The sequence below is a fragment of the Bombina bombina genome, chromosome 3 (genome assembly GCF_027579735.1).
Source record: "Bombina bombina isolate aBomBom1 chromosome 3, aBomBom1.pri, whole genome shotgun sequence".
NCBI lineage: Eukaryota > Metazoa > Chordata > Amphibia > Anura > Bombinatoridae > Bombina > Bombina bombina.
Genome location: NC_069501.1, coordinates 707,087,470 through 707,110,747, shown reverse-complemented (window position 1 = coordinate 707,110,747; position 23,278 = coordinate 707,087,470). Strand labels below are relative to the sequence as shown.

The following is a 23,278-nucleotide window of genomic DNA, read 5'->3' as shown; positions in this document are numbered from 1 at the left end:
TCTTAGAAGTAGAATTAGAGGGGGAAAAATATAAGCAGGCTGGTAAGACCAGGGAACTGCTAGAGCATCCATCATTTAAGCCTGAGGATCCCTGGACCTGGAGAGGTACCTGGTAAGTTTCTTATTCAGATGAGAGTCCATCAGATCTATCTCTGAAGAGCCCCACTTCTGAACAATTTGACAGAATACATCTTGGTGGAGAGACCACTCTCCCTGATGAAGAGATTGACGGCTTATATAATCCGATTCCCAATTTTCTACACCTGGGATATGAATCACCGTGATTAGACAGTAATTGGATTTCACCCAAGAAAGTTTGCGAGATACTTCTTTCATGGCCAGGGGACTGTGAGTTCCCCCTTGATGATTGACATAGGCCAATGTAGTGATATTGTCTGTCTGAAAACTGAATGTAAGTTTCCCTCTTCAATAGAGGCCAAGCCCGAAGAGCTCTGAAGAGAGCACAGAGTTCTAAAATATTGATTGGTAACCTCGCCTCTTGAGGATTCTAAACTCCTTGTACAGTCAGAGACCCCCAAACAGCTCCCCATTCTGTAAGACTTGCATCTGTGGGGATTACAGACCAGGTAGGACGAACAAAAGAGGCCCCTTGAATAATAAAGTGGTGGTTTAACCACCAAGTCAGAGAGAGTTGAGTGTTGGGATTTAAGAATATCAGTTGTGATATCCGAGTGTAATCCCTGCACCATTGGTGCAACATGCAAAGCTGTAGTGGTCTCATGTGAAAACAAGCAAAGGGGATTACGTCCGATGCTTCAATCATGAGACGTAACACTTCCATGCACATAGCCACTGAAGGGAATGATAGAGACTGAAGGTTTAAACAAACTGAAACCAATCTCAATTGTCTCTTCTGTTAGGGATAGAGCCATGGACACAGAATCTATCTGAAAACCTAAAAAGGTGACCTTTGAGGAATCAAGAAACTCTTTGGTAAATTGATCCTCCAACCATGTCTTCGAAGAAACGACAATAGTTGTGTCATGTGAGATTCTGCTAAATTAAAAGATTGAGCTAGAATCAAGATATCGTCCAAATAAGGAAATACCGCAATACCCTGCTTTCTGATTACAGATAGAAGGGCACAAGAACCTTTGAGAATATTCTCGGAGCTGTTGCTAGGCCAACAGGAAGAGCTTGCTTGTCTAGAAAAGAGAATCTCAGAAATCAATAGTGATCTGGGTGTATTGGGATGTGAAGGTAAGCATCCTGTAAGTCTATTGTGGCCATAAAGTAACCTTGCTGAACAAAAGGCAGAATAGTCCTTATAGTCACCATCTTGAAAGTTGGGACTCTTACAAATTGATTTAAAGTTTTCAGATTCAAAATTGGTCTGAAAGAATTTTCCTTCTTTGGAACAATGAAAAGATTTAAATAAAAACCCAACCCCTGTTCCTGAAGAGGAACTGGGACAATTACCCCCAAGAGTTCTAGATCTGAAACACATTTCAGAAAAGCTTGGGCTTTTACTGAGTGTTTTGGTACATGGGTGAGAAAGAATCTTCCCATAGGAGGTCTTATTCTGAATCCAATTTGATACCCTTGAGAAATAATATTCTGAATCCACTGATTTTGGACAGAGTCTGCCCAAAATTGTTGAAATAGCTTTAGTCTTCCCCTCACCACAATAACTGGATTGGGGGCCGCACCTTCATGCAGGCTTTGGGGCTGGATTCAGTTTCTTATATGGTTTAAGATTTATTCCAATTTGGAGATGGTCTCCAATTAGAACCAGAGGCTTTAGGAGAGGAAGCAGTTTTCTGTTCTCTATTCTGACCAAAGGAACTAAAACGATTGGTAGCTTTAAATTTTCCCTTAGACTTTTTGCTTGGGGTAGAAAATCTCTCTTTCTCCCAGTAATAGTGGAGATTATAGAATCCAATTGAGAACCAAAAAGGTTTTTACCTTGAAAAGGAAGGAGACAGTCATCTTGTTTTAAACACTATGTCAGCATTCCAAGATCTAAGCAATAAAGCTCTTCTAGTTAGAATAGCTAAAGACATAGATTGGATGTTGATTTTCATAACATCAAAAATAGCATTGCAAAGAAAATGATTTGTGTTTTGAATTAAAAGGATAATGTTAGATAATTCAGGGTCTGAAGACAACTGCTGAGCTAAGCTGTCTAACCAAAAGGTAAAAGCAGCAGCAACTTCAGCCACAGATATAACTGGTCTAAGAATATAGTCAGTATGTAAATATGCACTTCTAAGATAAGATTCAAGCTTCCTATCCTAAGGGTCCTTAAAAGAAGTGCTGTCTTCCATAGGAATGGTAGTATGATTAGCAAGAGTGGAAATAGCCTTAGCAACAGGTAAAGGATATTTTTTTTTAAACCTAGAAGAAGGGTTAAAAGAGGTACCAGGTTTAAACAATTCTTTTGCAATCATATTAGAGATGGCTTCTGAAATAGGAAAAACTTCAGGAGTAATAACAGTAGTTTTAAATACAGAATTTAAACGATTACCAGATTTGTCATCAGGAGGTTTAGGCTCCTCAATACCCAAAGTAAATAATACTCCCTTTAAAAGAGAGCGAATATGTTCAATTTTAAATAAAAATGAAGATTTGTCGGGGCGGAGCTAGCCAGCCTAGGAGATGGCTGCTTTCTAACTGAGCTCCTGAGCCCTATCTGAGTGAGAGAGCTTTTGGCACTAGCCACCCTGCATTTTGAAGCCTCACAAGGACAGAGATGTAAGGTCTAACATCGCTGACCAGAACAAGGGACCTTAGAAGAGGGGCGAACCTAAAATTCAACATCCATCCCACTGCCTCGGCTCAACCCGACATTCCTGCAGGCCTGCAACAGCCCGTAATCGCAAGTAGGCTAGATTTCTTGATCCAGTGCAAGAGACAGCCTTGCAGAAGAGCGCAGTGGAACTCAAACAGCCTCCCATAACGCCTGATCGATTCCAAAACCGGTTCACAGCAAACGAAGGAGACACGGTGCACACCGGAGTAGGCCGCAGCCTACACTTTAGTTATCTGCACAACTCCTCTTTCACAGCGCAATGGAACGCCAGATGCAGGGAAGAAATTTCAAACGGTTAAGCGGCAAAGTAGCTATAAGCTGCAGAAGCTCCTGAACCATCAATGATAATAGGGCTGCAACTAACGATTATTTTCATAATCGATTAGTCGGCCGATTATTTTTTCGATTAATCGACTAATCGGATAAAAATTAAATAAATCATTTTTTCCTATATTTAAAATAAAATCCACATACTGAGTGCTATAAATATAAGCTTCAGACTAAAACTTTACAACTTTACTTTAACAGAACTGTTGGTCCAATTTTTTAAGCAGCAGGACAAATTTTTATAATCAAGCAAAACAAATCCACAAACTGTTTGTTTGAAAAGAGATGGAACTAGTAAGAGGTAAACTAACACTGTTCATAACATTCTGTTATTCACTCTTTCAGAAACTTTGCATTGAAATGCAAAAATGTTAACATATCCACATGCTCCTGGCTGAGGCTGGCTCTTTTTTTGCAAGCTATTTTGCCTGCAGCAGAGGAGAGGCGCTCAGATGGTGTTGAGGTACCTGAGATGCATAAGTAGGGTTTTGTCAATTTCACCAAAGTGGGCTATTTATCTTTGTTAGCTCCACCAATGCAAGGGGCTTCTTAACAAAGTAAGCCTGGACTTCATTCTGACATAAAAATATCTTGAATATATATACAATGGTAAACAACCAGCTATAATGTTAGGGGAACAATATCTAGTCCACTCTTAAAATAACACATATATACTTACAGAGGTTGAATTTGGTACATATTCCAATTAATTAAAATTGGTTTGCTGGAAACAGCAGTTATGAGGCAGTGGTCTTAAGACCGCTGCTCCATAACTGGTCCGCTGCCTCTGAGGCTGCGGTCTGCAATCCGCCCGATCGGGCGGATTGACACCCCCTGCTAGCAGCCGATTGGGCACAAATCTGCAGGGGGCGGCATTGCACCAGCAGTTCTGGTGAACTGCTCGTGCAATTTTTAATGCCGAGATGTCTGTCGGACATGAAACGCTACAGCATATCATTTCGGACAGACATTGATAAATTGGCCCCAATATATCAGGAACAGTACACAGCCTTACACATTTATCTATAGAGTGTATATATAATTAGCAATAGCAAGCGATCCGCTAAAAATGGTGCAAAAAGGTAATAGTGCCATCAATTCATATAACAAATGCCATCAATCTAGGGCTAGGTGTAAATAATAAGCTCAGCACTATATCATACAAAGCATAGTCCCAAATCACCTGATTTAATATAAACAATCCAAATGATGACTCCTATTATTTCTGAGTTGCAGATAAGACAGGAGTAGTTGTAAACTTAAAAAGAAACTTAGTGTCCTGAAAAAGTGAAAAGTAAAATGTAGATGTCCTTTAGGCTAAGGGCATAACCATAAAACAAAATACCATGTGCAGGAGCTCATTGGAGTAGAGCAGCTGGTGCTGTGCACAGACCAACTAACTGCAAACCAACTAATCGATTATGAGATTCGTTGACAAGTATTTTCATAATCGATTATTATCGATTATGCGGATTAGTTGTTGCAGCTCTAAATGATAAAGTTAACAACCAATATGCAGACATAGCTGACATTAATCAGTTAAAGCCTCTAATAGCCCACAGGGTAACCGCCACAACTGCAAGCCTGATGTGACATAGCGACTCCCTGAAAACACATCTACAAGGGGGCATATAGCTTTTTAACTCCTCTATTGCCAAGCAAGTATAAGCCTTTAAGATTTAGGCCCCCTCCCAAAATCAAGGGCAGAAACAGAGTGCAGGTTTGCCTTTAACTGACATTACCCTCACACAGCAGTGGGATATTACATGAGCCTGAGGTGATCCTTTCTACAGCTCACCTCATCTCTTCTATATCATGTATCCCATTATAAAGCTATCTAGGTGGTAAAGAAGTTAAGACTAACTACCCAAATCTAATAATGTCTCCTAAAAAGGGCAATAAACCCAGCAGAAATTCTAAGCTGCTGAAAACTCCAGCTCATTCAGTTAATAACTTCTTCAAGACTTTGGAGTCTAAGGTTTCTTAACCCTGCTGAAACAGATCCACCAGATCAAGTCTCTCATCAAAGTTCATCTGACTCTGAATGTGATCAAGCCTTTGGAAATATCACTATCCCTACAGCTCTCTTCAACTCAATTCCTTCTAAAAAACACAATTTATGCTTACCTGATAAATTTATTTCTCTTGTGGTGTATCCAGTCCACGGATCATCCATTACTTGTGGGATATTCTCCTTCCCAACAGGAAGTTGCAAGAGGACACCCACAGCAGAGCTGTTATATAGCTCCTCCCCTAACTGCCATATCCAGTCATTCGACTGAAAACAAGCAGAGAAAGGAGAAACCATAGGGTGCAGTGGTGACTGTAGTTTAAATTAAAAAATTACCTGCCTTAAAATGACAGGGCGGGCCGTGGACTGGATACACCACAAGAGAAATAAATTTATCAGGTAAGCATAAATTGTGTTTTCTCTTGTAAGGTGTATCCAGTCCACGGACCATCCATTACTTGTGGGATACCAATACCAAAGCTAAAGTACACGGATGAAGGGAGGGACAAGGCAGGTACCACTGCCTGTAAAACCTTTCTCCCAAAAATAGCCTCCGAAGAAGCAAAAGTATCAAATTTATAGAATTTTGAAAAAGTATGAAGCGAAGACCAAGTCGCCGCCTTGCAAATCTGTTCAACAGAAGCCTCATTTTTAAAGGCCCATGTGGAAGCCACAGCTCTAGTAGAATGAGCTGTAATCCTTTCAGGAGGCTGCTGGCCAGCAGTCTCATAGGCTAATTAGACAGGCTGACAAGGGAGGGGGGATAGTAATACAGAATATTCAAGATTATATTAAAGAAGCTGATCGCATACTTTTAGACACAGAGTATTACAAATTATTAACATTCAATCCCACAGCAAAATTTCTAACAAGTTTGATCAAAATGGTTGATGCTGGTTGGTTAGAGGGAATACTTACAAAGAAAGAGAGAGATTATCTAATACCTTATGCACCCAATTTGGCATATTACTATCACCTCCCAAAGATTCACAAGAGTATGGTGGACCCTCCGGGGAGGCCCATCATATCAGGAATTGACAACTTAACCTGTAATTTATCCGAATATGTGGATTCCTTTTTAAAAAAATCTGTGATTACTTTAAAATCCTATATAAAAGACACACCAGACTTAATATATAAGTTATCCCACATTAAAAAAGAAGGGAGAGACCTGGTTTGGCTGACCTGTGATGTCTCTGCTTTATATTCCAATATTGCACACCATCTGGGAATTGAAGCTATCCAATATTATCTAGAGAGAGACATCTACATGCCAGTCAAACAAAGGGATTTTCTATTGGAATGTATATCCTTTGTATTGAAAAATAACTACTTCGTATATCAGGAGAAGTTTTATTTGCAGATCAGGGGAACGGCCATGGGGACCAGGTTCGCCCCTAGTTTTGCTAATCTCTTTATGGGATTCTTTGAGGAACAATACATATATCCTTCCTCATATGGGGCGAACCTGGTCTTCTATGGCCGCTTTATAGATGACCTCCTGTTCATCTGGGAGGGGGAAACCTCACTGGCTCAGAAATTTATGGATAGTCTAAATAATAATTCATTAGGCCTGAAATTCACCTCTAAAATAGATGTGACTAGTATAGAATTTTTGGATCTCATTTTATCATGGGATAGCATAGGCAATATCTCTACCAAAACCTTTTTTAAGTCGGTGGATGCTAATAGTTATTTGAACTATAAAAGCAACCACCACTTACCTTGGAAAAAGAATATTCCTTACAACCAATTTTGTAGGATTCGCAGGAACTGCACTGATTTAGACAGTTTTGATATACAAGCGAATATTTTAAAGAAAAGGTTTATTGAGAAGTATTACCCTTTAGATCTTATTGAGAATAGCTACAAGAGAGCCAGAAACAAATGCAGAGAGGATTTCTTTGTCAAGAATAAGGAGACTATACCTATTGGAGGATCTACTAAGGGGAATGAGAAAGTCAGATTTATAACACAATTCAACAACAACCATAACAAAATTAAAAATTTTTTAGGTAAACACTGGCACATTTTGACAGGGGACCCTTTGCTGAGGGAGAGTATAGGAAATTCACCTGTCTGCACTTTTAGACGTGCTCCCACGTTGAAAAATGTACTAGCCCCAAGTAAAATTGTAATGAAGAAAAGATGTTTGACGAGTAAAATAAGTAGCCAAAAAGGCAATAGGCTCCTAGGCAAACCAGGTTTTTTTAAATGTAACAGAGCCAATTGTGGATTATGCCAATACACGAAGAGCAAGAAAACTGAATTTGTGTCTTATATTAGTAAGGAAAAATTTCATATCAAAACACACTTTACATGTGACTCGGCCTTTGTAGTTTATTTGTTAGAATGCAGTTGTGGGGTTCAGTACGTGGGTAGGACCTCGAGACCCCTCAAAAAAAGATGGGGTGAACATCTAAGGAATATTAGTAAAAATATTGCCAATCATAGTGTCCCTAGGCACGCCAATGTATGCCACACAAATACATCCAATATGTTTAGCATATTCCCTTTAGAACAAGTGAACCCCAAATGGGGCAGGAACAGATATTTGCATTTGAGACAAAGGGAGACTTTTTGGATTTGGAAGATGCGCACCTTGTCCCCTGGTGGCTTAAACGCAAATATTGACATGGCTGCCTTCAATTAAAGGATCCATATTAAGCCTCTCTGTATATAGTTTACTATAGGCCTTAAACATCAAGCACCAATACTCCTATATAGGCCTCCCACTTAGATTATCACACTGTCAGATATGTTAAAATTAAATTTTTTATGTCCTTTGTCATCTATGTGAGTTTATACTCTGGTTTGATTATGAATTTCTCATTTAGTACAGAGGATATATGCTAGCCAGATAGGTTGATCAGAGTTACAAGTACTCTTTATAAGAGTATTATTGAACACCAGTAAGTGATAACTCTGAAATCCACTTAGAGTACACTTTAGTTTACATTTACCTATCTCTAGGCTAGATGTTTTTTAGCCTTGTAAGTTATCCACTCCTTACTCAAGACAGCATTTGCACGCACCATTTGTGTTTATAATATAGTGTATTATTTAATACATTACATTTTTATATTTTTATATAAGCGTTATGTATGCACCATAATTTGAGTTAATTTAAGATTATAGTTTAGGAACCCCTCATACCTCGAGAGGTTGTATTCAAAAACACGTTACACTGGGTATACAGCAGCCGTAAGCAGGTAATGCATTTATCCCTGGGTTATCCTTCTATTCATTTATAATAGTGTCTATATGTGGGGGAATATAATTATAATTTCCGGCAATATGATATTCAGTATAGACGTGTTTTGAATTCCTTTGCATTTATCTTAGAAAAGCCGACTCACTAATAACTCTATCTACTTTTAGGAAATCATTCCCTCTGATAACGGTAACTAATTTGGCTATTTCCAACAATGTGTTTGAATATTTAGATTTTCATGTGCAACTGTGGATTTAACCGTATCATTGGGGAATATACATTTTTAATACATTTTTTATATAGATTTTACATTTTGTTTATATTTTTCTTGTAATGTTTTTCATGTATGAAATCATTCATCTGTATATGAACACAATATGTGAAGAGTTAATGAATGCACAATTGCTAACATTTGAATTTATGTGTGCAGTGCCAGTAGGTGTGCCCGATCTGGTAGTTAATATTTTATATAATGTTTTTATATATATATATATATATATTTCATTAAATATTAGATTTTTAGATTATTTGAGCCCATTGCGGCATTTTAACTTGTGCGGTTTTGTTACTGATACCGCATTGGTTAATATCCCTTCACTCCCGTAACCATGGAGGTGTGTATCTATAAGCACCCCATTGGACAGTATACGCCAATGGAACTCCCAGCATGGGGACACACCTACGTACATGCGCGGTATGCATTTGAAGACGCCGTACTAATTGTTATAAGTTCGTGGTTTTTTATGTGTTTCATTATACACTTTTGCACCTGAGGAAACGGTCACGTACAGACCGAGAAACGTTGTGTAAATAAAGTCTTATTTATTTTAAGATTGCAGCCACGAACTTTCTTTTTCTGACATCTATATTGGTAACAGTGTATTTTGCCATCACAATACAAAATACAAAATACCATTTGCCTTGCTGTATCACTCCTCTTTGGAGAACACGGATCTGAATTGGATATCTTGATCTGAGCAGACCGCAAGTCAGTCCTTTTGAAAATTGGCTGGGAGCCAAGACCACCAGCGTAGCTACCCAAATTGGCAGAGACGAGCGGAACCTTACCACCACAGTGGAGTGGGAGTTAGCTGGACAACTCTGAGGGTCCAGGAGGCACTTGTGACACTTTTCAAGTGTCCTTTATCCTGTGAGTATTTGGTTTTATTTGCATTGCGTGTCCCATCTCATTGGTAACCGCACTATGTTGGCGCCTTCTTTTATCTTCTTTTCTAAGCGGATTATGCTTCTTAGCCAAAAAGAAAGAGAGGTTGCCGAAGCCTTTTGACCTCTCCTCTGTCCAGAGTAGACAACAAACAAAGCAGATGTTTGACAAAAATCTTTAGTAGCTTGTAAGTAAAACTTTAAAGCACGAACCACGTCCAGATTGTGTAATAGACGTTCCTTCTTTGAAGAAGGATAAGGACACAAAGATGGAACAATACTCTCTTGATTGATATTCTTGTTAGATACCACCTTAGGTAAAAACCCAGGTTTGGTACGCAGGACTACCTTATCCGCATGGAAGATCAGATTAGGAGAATCACATTGTAAAGCAGATAACTCGGAGACTCTACGAGCCGAGGAAATAGCTACCAAAATAGGACTTTCCAAGATAAAAGTTTGATATCTATGGAATGAAGAGGTTCAAACGGAACTCCTTGAAGAACCTTAAGAACCAGATTTAAGCTCCATGGCGGAGCAACAGGTTTAAACACAGGCTTGATTCTAACTAAAGCCTGGCAAAATGCCTGAACGTCTGGAACATCTGCCAGACGCTTGTGCAAAAGAATAGACAGGGCAGAAATCTGTCCCTTTAAAGAACTAGCTGACAATCCTTTTTCCAAACCTTCTTGGAGAAAGGATAATATCCTGGGAATCTAGACCTTACTCCATGAGTAACCCTTGGATTCACACCAATAAAGATATTTACGCCATATCTTTTGGTAAATTTTCCTGGTGACAGGCTTTCGTGCCTGTATTAAGGTATCAATGACTGACTCGGAGAAGCCACGCTTTGATAAAATCAAGCGTTCAATCTCCAGGCAGTCAGCCTCAGAGAAATTAGATTTGGATGATTGAAAGGACCTTGCAGTAGAAGGTCTTGTCTTAACGGCAGAGTCCAAGGTGGAAAAAATGACATGTCCACTAGATCTGCATACCAGGTCCTGCGTGGCCACGCAGGCACTATCAAAATCACTGATGCTCTCTCCTGCTTGATCTTGGCAATCAGACGTGGGAGCAGAGGAAACGGTGGAAACACATAAGCCAGGTTGAAAGACCAGGGCGCTGCTAGAGCATCTATCAGCGTCGCCTTGGGATCCCTGGACCTGGATCCGTAACAAGGAAGCTTGGCTTTCTGGCGAGACGCCATGAGATCCAGTTCTGGTTTGCCCCAACGATGAATCAATTGTGCAAACACCTCAGGATGGAGTTCCCAATCCGCCTCCCAGTTCTCTACACCTGGGATATGGATAGCTGATAGGTGGCAAGAGTGAATCTCTGCCCAGCGAATTATCTTTGAGACTTCTAACATCGCTAGGGAACTCCTTGTTCCCCCTTGATGGTTGATGTAAGCCACAGTCGTGATGTTGTCCGACTGAAATCTGATGAACCTCAGAGTTGCTAACTGAGGCCAAGCCTGAAGAGCATTGAATATCGCTCTCAGTTCCAGAATGTTTATTGGAAGGAGTGTCTCCTCCTGAGTCCACAATCCCTGAGCCTTCAGGGAGTTCCAGACTGCACCCCAACCAAGAAGGCTGGCATCTGTCGTTACAATTGTCCAATCTGGCCTGCGAAAGGTCATACCTTTGGACAGATGGACCCGAGATAGCCACCAGAGAAGAGAATCCCTGGTCTCTTGATCCAGATTTAGTAGAGGGGACAAATCTGTGTAATCCCCATCCACTGAGCATGCATAGTTGCAGCGGTCTGAGATGTAGGCGTGCAAACGGCACTATGTCATTGCCGCTACCATTAAGCCGATTACTTCCATGCACTGAGCCACCGAAGGGCGAGGAATGGAATAAAGAACCTGGCAGGAATTTAGAAGTTTAGATAACCTGGACTCCGTCAGGTAAATTTTCATTTCTACAGAATCTATCAGAGTCCCTAGGAAGGAAACTCTTGTGAGGGGGAATAGAGAACTCTTTTCCTCGTTCACCTTCCACCCATGCGACCTCAGAAATGCCAACACTATGTCCGTATGAGACTTGGCAATCTGGAAGTTTGACGCCTGAATCAGGATGTCGTCTAAATAAGGGGCCACTGCTATGCCCCGCGGCCTTAGGACCGCCAGAAGCGACCCCAGAACCTTCGTAAAAATTATTGGGGCTGTAGCTAACCCAAAGGGAAGAGCTACAAACTGGTATTGCCTGTCTAGGAAGGCAAACCTGAGAAACCGATGATGATCTTTGATTGAAGAAAAAACTAACTATATTTCACCACTTCTCTCTTACTACCTCCATGCTTGTTGAGAGTTGCAAGAGAATGACTGGATATGGCAGTTAGGGGAGGAGCTATATAACAGCTCTGCTGTGGGTGTCCTCTTGCAACTTCCTGTTGGGAAGGAGAATATCCCACAAGTAATGGATGATCCGTGGACTGGATACACCTTACAAGAGAAAAGACTTTTCCTCATTAATTTCTCAAGTTAAACAGTGTATTAAGGACGAAATTTCCGATTTCAAAAAAGACATTTCAGAAATAGGCCACAGAGTCGAGTCTCTTGAAAACACCCAAGACATGCATGCGGAAGCTATTTCTGATCTCCACAATATCATTCAAAAACAAGATTTGACTATCTCTGAACTAGAGGATAAAATGGACGATGCTGAAAATCGAAGCTGAGGGGAATCCCGAAGGTTGTTCCACCCTCGGACCTAGAACAATATCTACAAGAATTTTTTAGTGGTCTAAAGAAGGAAGAAACTCCATCAAAAATTGATATTGACAGAGCTCATATTGCTCTACGCCCCAAGCCGCAAGATGGCCAAGCGCCAAGGGACGTCATAGTCCACATCACCAACTTTCAAGTGAAAGAAGAGTTAATGAAACTAGCAAGGGAACAACAACCCATTAGATATGAAAATTCAGATATACAGATGTTCGCAGATCTATCTCAGAGAACGCTCTCAAAACGGAGAGAACTTAAACCACTCACAATGCTTCTGAGGAAAATGAATATTCCCTATAGGTGGGGATTTCCGTTTCACCTGATTATCCTCTGGAGAAGTAGACGCTACACCTGTTTTTCCATCAAGGATATCCCATTTAAGGAACTCGACATCCCAACTCCCCCAGTAGAGGAGACTATTACACACCTAGAAGATCAAACCAGACTGAGAAAAGCCGCTCCCTTACCACAAAGGAGGGAATGGAAACAGGTCTTTCAAAAGAAAACACAGAAACCCTCATCCCCTCCTATCCACTCACCGGAAGAAAAGGGATGAAAGCTGATCAAATCACGCATTTTTTTCTAACTTTATTTTTACCACCTTATAATGGTGCCATCCTCAAGTGGTGACTTTTCAGACTATGTTTAAACCTTGGCAGATGCCTAATTTACCTTTTTTCAACAGCCTCAAGAATGGTATTTATTTTAATTTTCTCGTATTAAGGTTACCTTTGTGATTTTCTTTATTACCTCAGATCACAAAACTGTCAGCACCACTACCCCGAGGCCTTAAATGTTAATTGTTAGAAGTTGTTTTCTTGTTCTCACTCAGTTGGGAGATTATCTCCTATAACACAGGAATATGTTCACTAAGTATTGGTTAAGAAATGTACCTTTTATTGTGTTTTTCCTCTCTTTTTTCTATTACTTTTATTTTGTCCTATTTCATCAGCTACACCAGCACATTTAACACCATCCTCACCTAATGGGTTCTCACTCATCACAAGACCTCACCATTTTCACACAAAACTCCAAGGGTCTAAACTGCCCCAACAAAAGGAGAATGGCCATTTTAGACCTCCAAAAAAGAGGGGTCATATCTTAATGCTCCAAGAAACTTACTTTAAATAAAAAAACCTCCACAAATATTTTTCACCGCACTACCCCCAACACTTCCACAGTACCAACCCAAATAAAAAAATCAATGGAGTTAGTATCCTAATTCACAAATCCATCCCTTTCACCAAAACACAAATTATTTCAGACAAGGAAGGGAGATATTTATGTTTAAAAGGTCTCCTTTATGGCAAACCAGTGACCCTGGTGAATGTATATGCCCCAACACACAGGATAGATTTATCGCTTCAATAACGGATTCAATTGTTAAAAAAGCTAAGGGTTCCCTAATCATGAAAGGAGATATAAATTTCCCATTAAACCCCTTAATTGATTGCTCAAACCCAGGCACTAGAGCTAAAATTCCAAACCTTAATAGTATCTTGCATGATGTCTGGAGGTATTTAAACCCCCAAAAAACAGATTTCACATTCTTTTCACATGCCAACCGTAATTATTCCAGGCTAGACTACATATTAGTAGACCATCTAGTCCTATCTCATATAAAACATTCCAACATAAAACACACATCCTGGTCAGATCATTCTTTAGTCACATGCACTATCAGGTGGCCTTCAGCACCCTTTAGAACCTTCCAATGGAGATTGGACGAATCCTTATTATTAGACCCAATACAGATAAAACTCTTTTCTAAACATATAAAATCATACTTCTCCTTAAATAACACCCCAGACGTTGATATAGCCACCCTTTGGGAGGCGCACAAAAGCATCATGAGGGGAATTAAAGCCAAAGCACAAATTAAAAGAAAAAATAGAGAAGAAGTAGAACTTCTAGCTAAAGACCTTGCCAACCTATATTATGCACATAAAGTTCACCCTTCAGATAACACAATTCTAGAACAAATCAAACTAAAAAGAGATAAGCTTAACACTATACTACAAATCAAATCACAGAGGCAATTACTCTATCTTCAACAAAATTTCTACAGAGAAGGGAATAAACCAGGGACACTTTTAGCTAGAACCCTAAAGAGGCAACAGCAGAAAACCTACATTCACTCCATTAAATCCCCCCCACGACAATCATTTTGAAGACACTAAATCCATAGCCAAGGAGTTTAAAAAGTTCTACCACAAACTTTACAATCTCTTTCCGCACAGGAAATCCCAAACTCACCTACAATCTTGCAATAAGTACTTAGATAATATACCAATCCCACAACTAACTCCAGAACAATGCAAACTTTTAGACTGACATATTCAATCCTCCGAAATAGAGGATGCAATAAAACATCTAAAACAAAATAAAGCCCCAGGCCCCGACGGTTTCACGGGTCTTTATTATGAAACATTTGCAAAACATCTAATCCCGCACCTAACGTCGCTGTTGAACTCCACCCATTCCCCGATAATATGCTACAAGCCAATATTTCTGTCATAGATAAACCCGGCAAACCCCCAAACACATCCGCAAACTTTAGGCCAGTGCTTGATGAATATGTTAAAAAATTAGGGGCCAGTAAGAATATTTAGGAGCCAGGCATATTTTTTAGGAGCCAGACAGTTGGATTTGTATATAGATATATGGAGAATAACCCAAAAAGTTAGGAGCCAGGGGTACAATTCTATTGATCTCGTTGCTCAACGTAGACCTAAAACTTTATGCCAAAATTCTAGCCACTCGCCTTAATCAAATCTTACCTTCAATAATACACAAGGACCAAGATGGCTTTGTACCGCATAGAGAAGCCAAAGACAATACGGTTAAAATCCTCAATCTCCTCGAATATATCACCCTAAACAAGACTCCGACTATATTTTTATCCACCGACGCCAAAAAGGCATTTGACCGTCTTGACTGGACCTACCTACACGCGACCCTGCAACGCTTCCACTTTCCCAACTCTTTCATCCAAAAAATATTGGCTCTTTACACCAACCCCACAGCACAGATTAAAATTAATGGCACTCTTTCAAACCCATTTGAAATTCCGAATGGTTCCAGACAGGGCTGTCCCCTTTCCCCACTCCTCTTTATTTTATCACTAGAACCCTTGGCCATCAAAATAAGACTAAACAAATTCAAGGGATCAATATCGAAAACCAGTCACACAAACTAGCTATCTTTGCGGATGACATACTCCTAACACTCACGAACCCCATCACCACCCTACAACTTGCCCTCTCTGAGCTGGCACAATTTGGAAATGTATCTAATTTCTCAGTGAATATGACCAAATTGGAGTACCTGCCCATCAACCTTTCAAATCAATCCCTAGATATTTTAAAATCGACTTGCCCCCTTAAGTTACAGACTAAATATCTAAAATACCTCGGCATCCACATAACCTCGGATAAATCAGACTTGCGCAAATATAACTACAGGAATTTAATCTCAGAATTCCAGACCCTCACTTCCACCTGGCTCCCTAAAAACATTTCCTGGTTAGGCAGGATACATGCAACAAAAATAACCTTGCTACCCAAAGCCCTATACATCCTACAGATGGTTCCAATCCCAGGCATTCAAAAAGATCTCGCCACTCTACAAAAAATCATAAATGACTACATATGGAGACTTAGACCTCCATAAATTAACAAAAACACACTCTTCAGGCTTCCTGCTGAGGGAACCTTAGGAGTCCCCCACCTCCACTCCTATAAACTTGCAATCTCCCTACAGAGAATTTCTGAATGGTGTAGATTCGAAGGGCCTAACTCAAAAAGGTGGATTCAAATTGAATCTGCCATGGCTGCCCCACATAATCTAAACTGATTAAACTGGAATCCCGCGTTTTTTAATAAATACTCTATTTCCTCTTCTTCAATTTCCAATGAAACCTGCTCGGATTGGAGATAATTTGCAAATCATCTAAAAAAATTTTTTCCAGCAAGTACTCCCCGAAAAGTACTCCCAGAATTTGCACCTGGTTTACACCCTGAAAATACTCCCACCCCAGAGCTTCTACAGTCCTTTCCCATATACTTACTGGCAAATGGCACTAATAATATTAAAACCAAATACCAACTTGACACTTTAGAACACCCCTTTCTATCTTCTTGGTTTCGAATACACCAGATGAGACATTATATATTTTCTGATAAAGTTCAAAAATTACCTAGTATGACCTCTCATGACTTTTGAACATTTGTGCATAACCAAGGAGAATATAACTAGAGTGATCTCCAAGTTATATAAACTTACTCTTTCAAATACTTTCCCACATCTCCCCTCATACACAAAAGGATGGGACAGGGAACTCAAAACAATTACAGCTCCAAAAGTTTGGGCTCATAGATTCACAAATCTATCTCACTCTGGCCACTGTGCCCAAGCAAAAGAAACTAACATTAAAATATCGATGAGGTGGTACTTGACACTAGCTAAAATAAAATATATCTACAAAAAAATCTTCAGGCCTATGCTGGAGAGACTGCCTTCAAGAAGGCCATATCTCTCATATTTGGTGGGAATGCGACTATATAAAAATATTCTGGTCTAATGTTTTCGAGGGCATTAACAAAACTTTAAAACACACACATATCCCCTAGCCCAGAAATAGTAATGCTTAGCCAACCTCCCAACATTACTTGCAAAATAAGAAAACATTTATTTCAAATCATGCTTAACGCAGCTAACCAACTACTTCCAAGAATGTGGAAATCAGCACAAGTGCCTTCCATATCAGACTGGAAAGATCTAGTCAATAAAAACTTGCTGTTGGAAAGATTATATTATTTTATGCTAGGCCAACTGTCTTTATACCACGACATACAATTCCTGATGGAATCTTTTACTCATGGTGACACACATGTACTGGACAACTAGACCACCCAGCCACACAAACACACTTTAATCAGTAGAGTGATACTTACACAATACTCTAACATACTGATGACACAGAGAATAATAGAGTGCAAAGCTATAATGCTCTTTGTTTTTTTTCTTTATACTTCCTTTTATATTTTTAATTCAGTTTAGCACAGTTTTGTTTAAATGCTATTCTTGCAAATATGACTACAGATGACAAATGTTTGATTAATCGCATTTTGGCCTTACAATCTGGCCCAGGAGAGGGGTGATTCCTGGACACCCCCTTCATCAAGTCAATTTGGCATTGTCCCTACATTACTTATCCACTCCAGATTCTGTGGGCACTCCAAAGCCATAGCGCTTATGTGAAGAAACTAATAGCTAAGGGTTGCCTGGGTTGGAAGAGCCAGGCCTAAAAATGTGATGTCATATAACTGTTTTCCCAAGACTTGTATCTTGTCATTGTCATTACTATTATGTTAATTTAAAAAAAAAATTGTTTCCAATAAAAAAAATAAATTAAGATTTGTCAATTTCTGTCTCTGATGAAGGATCCTCTGAATCAGAGTAACCCCCATCAGTAGAAGATACATCAGTATGCTGTTGGTCAGTACAAAATTCACTAGAGTGAAAACTTTGTAAAGTCCTTTTACGTTTATTTGAAGGCGGTATAGCAGTCATAGCCTTCTCTATGGCTGCAGCAATAAAAGCTTTAATTTCTGCAGAAATGCCTTTAACAGACTGAGATGGAACTACAGTGGATGTCTTAGTACTCATAAAAACATTATCAGCATGTGATATATTCTCAAAACAATTGAGCTGAAGAATTTAGATCAGCCTTTTTACAACAAACACACTTGGCTTTGGTAGAACCGTGTTCAGGCAGCTCAGTTCATATGGTAACTTCTGGGACAGGATCAGACTGAGACATGATTGCAAACAAAAAAGAAAAAAATAATATCGAGTTTGCAAAATAAGTATACATAAACTTAAAAAAAGATAAGCTTTTGTGGAATATTAAACAAGCCTTCTAAGTAAAGTTAAACCAGCAAGCAGATAAATGAGATATATAAAAACATTGTATCAGTATATGTAATAAATCTTTAAAAATCTACTAAAAACACTGATGTCTATAGCCCTAAAATTTCTTTTGGGCGCTGAGTGAAGGAAGGGGCGGACTTTTAAAAGCCAAATACAAAGTAGTAAATGTACCAAAATGTAAGAAGTACTACTTGTTACTGCAGGGGGTCACACAGAAAAAGCTTGGTGAGCAAAGGATTTAAGAGTGAACCAAGGAGAGCTACATTTAGATGATTTCAATGATTATTTTACCTATAGGAAATTAAAGGAACACTCAATCAAAATTAAACTTTAATTATTCAGATAGAGCATGCCATTTTAAACAACTTTCCAATTTATTCCATTAACAAAATGTGCACAGTTTTTTATATTTAAACTTTTTGAGTCACCAGCTCCTACTGAGCATGTGCAAGAATAAGTGTGTATGCATTTGTGAATGGCTGATGGCTGTCACATGGTACGTGTATGCATTTGTGATTGGCTTATGGCTGTCACATGGTACAGGGGGAGTGGAAAAAGACATAACTTTTAAAATTGTCAGAAAAAATATCTACTACTAATTTGAAGTTCAGACTAAGTGCTATTGCATTGTCTTGTTATCTTGCATTTGTTGATTATGCAAATCTACTGTGTTGACTGGTCCTTTAAAGAAAGGGCATTACCTTGTTCTTCCCCAAGTTTCTGAATGCCCGATAGATATTGAGCAAGGTAAGATGGTCGCCTTCACTGGAGATAAACTTCTTCCTGACTGCTTGCACTTCGTCCCTTTTGGCAGGTGGACTGTGTATTACACTGTCCACAGACAGTAGAGACACTATGGTCAGGATCTCCTCTGTACAGTGAAATTTTGGTGAAAGAAGAATGGTCTAGAAAAAAACAAGAGGCTTATTAACATTTTTACGACTATATTGTTTTTATCATGAATATTTCCCGTTTTCTAAAAAACAGTCCATCAGTAAAGCTTTGGAAGTTTTTTGTGATCAGCCACTAATCTTCTATCCCATGAACCAAACATGTACTTCCGTTAACTTCAAAATTGAAACAAATATACCTAAAACGTTTTCATGTAAAAACATTTTTGACACTAGGTTAAATGCTAACTTTTCTTATTTATATAGAGATTCTTTGAGATTAGTGTCCCTTTAATTAATCAGTTGTTACCTTGGAGAATTTGGGCTCCAAAGGAAAGGCAGCCATTTTTCGCCCCAGTGATGTTAGAATAATCTCATCCTCTTTTTTCTCCACAGCACCCAATAGGTCCAGCTGGTCTATAGCCGCCCTCATTGACTCTATATAAAGCAAGAAAAGATGTCAAGCTTTTGTAGACAACGTATGCACTATAGAAGTTACATGGTTTAATAGTTGAAAATTATAAAAATAAGTAAAACAAGAATCTCTCTAGAAATAGAATAATCGTTATATGAAAAATGAATGGATCAAGTTTACATTTATGTGCTTATAGATAATTGGAGTATTATGTACACAGGGTACCTTATATATAGGTCATGCAAAGAAAAGTCTAAATACTAAAAACCACTTTTAGAAAACCTTAAAGGGACATAATAGTCATGCTAAAATCACTTGAAAGTAATGCAGCATAACTGTAAAAAGCTGAAATGAAAATATCATCTGAACATCTCTATGTAAAAAAGGAAGATATTTTACCTCAATATTTCTTCTTACAAGAGTAAGTGCTCTGGTAACAATTATAATTCAAATATGAAAAGGTGAGAGTAAGCGCTAAAAGAGCTTAAAAGGCTAACAAACTTGTGGCTAAATCTTACAATTTATTACCTTCGATAAAGGCTAAACATAAAATATCACAATAAAACCACAATAACACAATAAAATTAGAAACATGGATCCATGTCTAACTACTAAAAACAAAAGTACATAATAAAATCTCCTGGGAGATGCGAATTACAGTGGGAGTGTTGACACTCCTTGATGGTGATACACAAGTGTGGGAAGTAGAATAGAAATGCAAATACTAATACTTATAAGCAAAGTTATAAACCATAAAACGATTCCAAACTCACAATGTCAATCAAATATAAAGTCAATCAAAAATGGTGAAAAAATAGTGGAAAAAGTAAAATGTGAATGTTCGTATTAAACCGTGGGTGTGTCCTCCAACGTTGCTGATGGGTAGTGAGAGATCTATAGTCAAATGTAGATGTTAGATGAAGTTGTAAAAAAAATGAATAAAGATGAGTGAAAAATACAATTCAACCTTTAGGCAAAGGTCATTTAGAACCAAAATACAAAAAACAAAAAGCAAAAAATAGAAAAAATAATAATAAATGATAAAATCCACTTTGGTAAAATCATATATGAAATGTAGCAATCCAAAAAAAAAGAGTTCGTGTTAGTTGTGTGCAAAAAATGGGGGATTAAAACAAATTCTGTGCCCAGTGTGTTCATTGTCCCATCCGATGTTAAAAGTAAAATCACAATAGATAGCAAAAAAAAAAACCTGTAGGAAAATAAAGAAAAACAAAAATAGTGCAACACTGTATACAATGGATAATAATGGTAATTAAAATCACGCTCACCAGTATGCCAACGCGTTTCGGCCTAGATTAGGCCTTTCTCAAGACTATACTGTGTAGTGATCTCTGGGAGCTTTAAATAGAGAGTGTGAGAAAACAATTGGTGCCGTTTTGGCGCCAAAATCGGAAAGACTTCCCTTTCCTGTTTGCCCCATTGCATCTCTGGGATGTTTCCTGTGGTTTCTATCCTATTCCCATCCAACCTGTATTAATTGTAAATTAGAGAGCCTCTGTTCTATGTATCGGTCTAGAAATGGCCTTATTGTTCCTAAGGATTATTTGGCAATCATTCCGGTACTCTTCTACAGTGGCTCTATACATCCATTATGTATAGTAATAAACTGTTTGCTGTCTGCGGACTGATTTCCCTTTTTTTCCCGTGTTGATGTTATTATTAGGGAATGGATGCTTACTTTTGATCAACCTAATCCTTATATAGTCAGAAGCACTCAAATCGGAAGACACCGGATGTTTACACAGCCGACTTCCGCCTTAGCTCCTTGGATGCGCTCAGATCGGGAGATACCGGATGTTTACACAGCCGACTTCCGCCCTGATTTATTTGCTCCATTACGTTATGGAGTGTGACCGGACTCCAAACTCTCAGTGTACCCATAACTAACGGGTTCACTTAACAGAAAGATAACAACTCCGGTGAACTCTAAAACTCCATTTTAGGATATATATAACAGATCCACCTCACCCCTGTTGACCATAACAGTAGGTAGTGAGAAATATACAAACACAGGGTTTAATTTGTTTTATTTTGTCTTTTTCTAATATAGACTAACAGATCAGAATAGAGATCGTTACAAATATTGAGATAAGCTAGATAATTATAGCCGTTCCACAAAGTAGTGACAGACTAAGAAGTTTCATAATATCATGAAGACTCTGAATATATATCCCACTAATTTACTAAATATATTGATTTGACAATTCCACTCTGATTTACCTTTTAAAATGCACATACATATGCAGCTAAAGCCTAAATATGGACATATCAGGTTCTAACCAAAATCGGCATTGACAATAAAACTGACAAATGTGGTAATCTACCACAACAACCAGAAGCCAAACCGGAAGACATGACTTCACTTCCGGTCACACTCCATAACGTAATGGAGCAAATAAATCAGGACGGAAGTCGGCTGTGTAAACATCCGGTATCTCCCGATCTGAGCGCATCCAAGGAGCTAAGGCGGAAGTCGGCTGTGTAAACATCCGGTGTCTTCCGATTTGAGCGCTTCTGACTATATAAGGATTAGGTTGATCAAAAGTAAGCATCCATTCCCTAATAATAACATCAACACGGGAAAAAAAAGGGAAATCAGTCCGCAGACAGCAAACAGTTTATTACTATACATAATGGATGTATAGAGCCACTGTAGAAGAGTACCGGAATGATTGCCAAATAATCCTTAGGAACAATAAGGCCATTTCTAGACCGATACATAGAACAGAGGCTCTCTAATTTACAATTAATACAAGTTGGATGGGAATAGGATAGAAACCACAGGAAACATCCCAGAGATGCAATGGGGCAAACAGGAAAGGGAAGTCTTTCCGATTTTGGCGCCAAAACGGCACCAATTGTTTTCTCACACTCTCTATTTAAAGCTCCCAGAGATCACTACACAGTATAGTCTTGAGAAAGGCCTAATCTAGGCCGAAACGCGTTGGCATACTGGTGAGCTTGATTTTAATTACCATTATTATCCATTGTATACAGTGTTGCACTATTTTTGTTTTTCTTTATTTTCCTACAGGTTTTTTTGTTGCTATCTATTGTGATTTTACTTTTAACATCGGATGGGACATTGAACACACTGGGCACAGAATTTGTTTTAATCCCCCATTTTTTGCACACAACTAACACGAACTCTTTTTTTTTTGGATTGCTACATTTCATATATGATTTTACCAAAGTGGATTTTATCATTTATTATTATTTTTTCTATTTTTTGCTTTTTGTTTTTTGTATTTTGGTTCTAAATGACCTTTGCCTAAAGGTTGAATTGTATTTTTCACTCATCTTTACTCATTTTTTTTACAACTTCATCTAACATCTACATTTGACTATAGATCTCTCACTACCCATCAGCAACGTTGGAGGACACACCCACGGTTTAATACGAACATTCACATTTTACTTTTTCCACTATTTTTTCACCATTTTTGATTGACTTTATATTTGATTGACATTGTGAGTTTGGAATCGTTTTATGGTTTATAACTTTGCTTATAAGTATTAGTATTTGCATTTCTATTCTACTTCCCACACTTGTGTATCACCATCAAGGAGTGTCAACACTCCCACTGTAATTCGCATCTCCCAGGAGATTTTATTATGTACTTTTGTTTTTAGTAGTTAGACATGGATCCATGTTTCTAATTTTATTGTGTTATTGTGGTTTTATTGTGATATTTTATGTTTAGCCTTTATCGAAGGTAATAAATTGTAAGATTTAGCCACAAGTTTGTTAGCCTTTTAAGCTCTTTTAGCGCTTACTCTCACCTTTTCATATTAGTA

General features: G+C 38.5%; 1 protein-coding gene across 1 annotated transcript in view; it reads right to left on the bottom strand.

The window, feature by feature from the left end:
• The window catches only part of DHX33 (DEAH-box helicase 33), a 97,622-nt gene that overhangs the window by 25,561 nt on the left and 48,783 nt on the right, over positions 1 to 23,278 (bottom strand). The window contains exons 9-10 of the mRNA XM_053707510.1: positions 19,355 to 19,482; positions 18,856 to 19,059 (exon numbers count right to left, since the gene is read on the bottom strand). Coding sequence (XP_053563485.1) covers positions 18,856 to 19,059; positions 19,355 to 19,482 — 332 coding nt within the window. The remainder of the gene's footprint in view (positions 1 to 18,855; positions 19,060 to 19,354; positions 19,483 to 23,278) is intronic.